Here is a 1,645-nt window from a genome sequence, read left to right on the forward strand (position 1 = left end):
ATATATATATCATCAATGTGGTTTTGTGTATGATTGAAAAATGATTTTTGCTTAAATTCAATTCAAACGTAATACTGCATATTATACCTATTTCACTAAAAGGGTGAATATAATAATCTCCCTTTCTGACCACAAAAATGTGCAATAGGACATATGATGTTGCTGTAAACATTTATTGTATTAACTTACACAAACCTGCATCATAACTTATCGACTTGTGTTTTTCGATAAATCACACATCAAAGTAAAAATTTTAATAAAATGTGACTTTTTAAACTACACTGTGTTTTTCTTTACAGCTGAAAACCAATGTTAAACTGAATAAATACATTAAGACCATTGGACTACCAAAGAAAGATGGACAAACCCCTGCTAACGTTAAATGTGCTGTTGCTGGCTGGGGCAGGACTGGACCCAATAAGCCTACTTCAAATGTTCTGAGGGAGACCACAGAGACGGTACAATTCAGCTCAGAGTGCCAAAGCATTTGGAGAAAACATTTCAACTCTCTGCGTATGATCTGCACCAAGTTCGACAAAAAGAAGGGAGGAACATGTGAGGTAATGAAACTTTTATAAAGTGAATAATACACTTTAAAATAAAAATACACAAGTAATAGCATCATACAAACTGAATTTATTTATGAAAAATAAAAACCTAATATTAGTAATTATGTGTTCCTCCTGCCATTTGTTTAGGGTGATTCTGGTGGACCACTTATCTGCAACACCAAGCTTCAAGGATTAACTGCGTACTCTGCTATAAATGAATGTGACAATCCAAAATATCCCCATGTTTTCATTAAAGTCAGCTTCTTCCTTCCCTGGATCAACACGGTGATGAATAATTCAAACTAATGCAATGAGAGCTTTCTGCAAGGAAAAAAATGYTGAAGAGAAAACAGATGTAATTGTCTTGTATGTGCCTGAGAGAGAGAGAGAAAAAACTACAATAAAATATTTTTGTTTTTGTTTGTCTCTTCATTTCTCAAAGCAGTTTATCTGTAAATGGGTTTAATCAATTATTTACAGTCAATTTTACAAGTTTAGACCCAGCCACAGAAAGTGGTGGCGTGTTGTTTTCTGTGAGCCTGAGGATGAGTTGAAGTGGAAAAAAACGCAAAAATGAAACCACAAACAGCCCGCATGCAACCATGGTTTTTAGTCATAGTGCAAACTTTTGAAGTTGAATCTCTTTCTGTCTGTGAAACCAGTCATCTGTAACAAAAAAATAAAAATAAATAAATAAAGAAAATATACACACAATGCGTTCTGACAATCTCATTAGTTTCCAAAAATAAAAATAAAAACTCACCTGACTTGGATCTCGGGTGAAATATCTCTTCTCTATTACCTGTAAAGAGCATTTATTATAAATTCAGAAATATACATAAGACACAATTTACACTGACAATTAAGTCCGGAATGAAGCATATTGTTTGATGCTATTTTAAAATGTTTAAATTATATTGGATCTCTAAGGGTACAACAGGAAAATTTTTGTTTTCTTCTCCAACTGAGGATGACTTTTGAGCTACCCCACATCAATATATGTATTTTTCAGACCTTTGAAGAAAGTTTGAGCATATTTAGCATCTAATATGTGAGAACAAATAATAATAATGAGAATTCCTGATATATATATA

The 1,645-nt window shown here is 32.7% G+C and overlaps 1 protein-coding gene across 1 annotated transcript in view; it reads right to left on the bottom strand.

The window, feature by feature from the left end:
* Positions 1-556: 556 nt before the first annotated feature.
* Positions 557-1,645, bottom strand: part of rabl3 (RAB, member of RAS oncogene family-like 3) — a gene marked incomplete in the record, with an annotated part of 4,562 nt that continues 3,473 nt past the window's right edge. Inside the window, 2 exon segments of the mRNA XM_014016474.1 lie at positions 557-1,217; positions 1,315-1,353. Coding sequence (XP_013871928.1) covers positions 1,161-1,217; positions 1,315-1,353 — 96 coding nt within the window.

Source organism: Austrofundulus limnaeus, unplaced genomic scaffold (assembly GCF_001266775.1).
Source record: "Austrofundulus limnaeus strain Quisiro unplaced genomic scaffold, Austrofundulus_limnaeus-1.0 Scaffold146, whole genome shotgun sequence".
NCBI classification, from domain to species: Eukaryota; Metazoa; Chordata; class Actinopteri; order Cyprinodontiformes; family Rivulidae; genus Austrofundulus; species Austrofundulus limnaeus.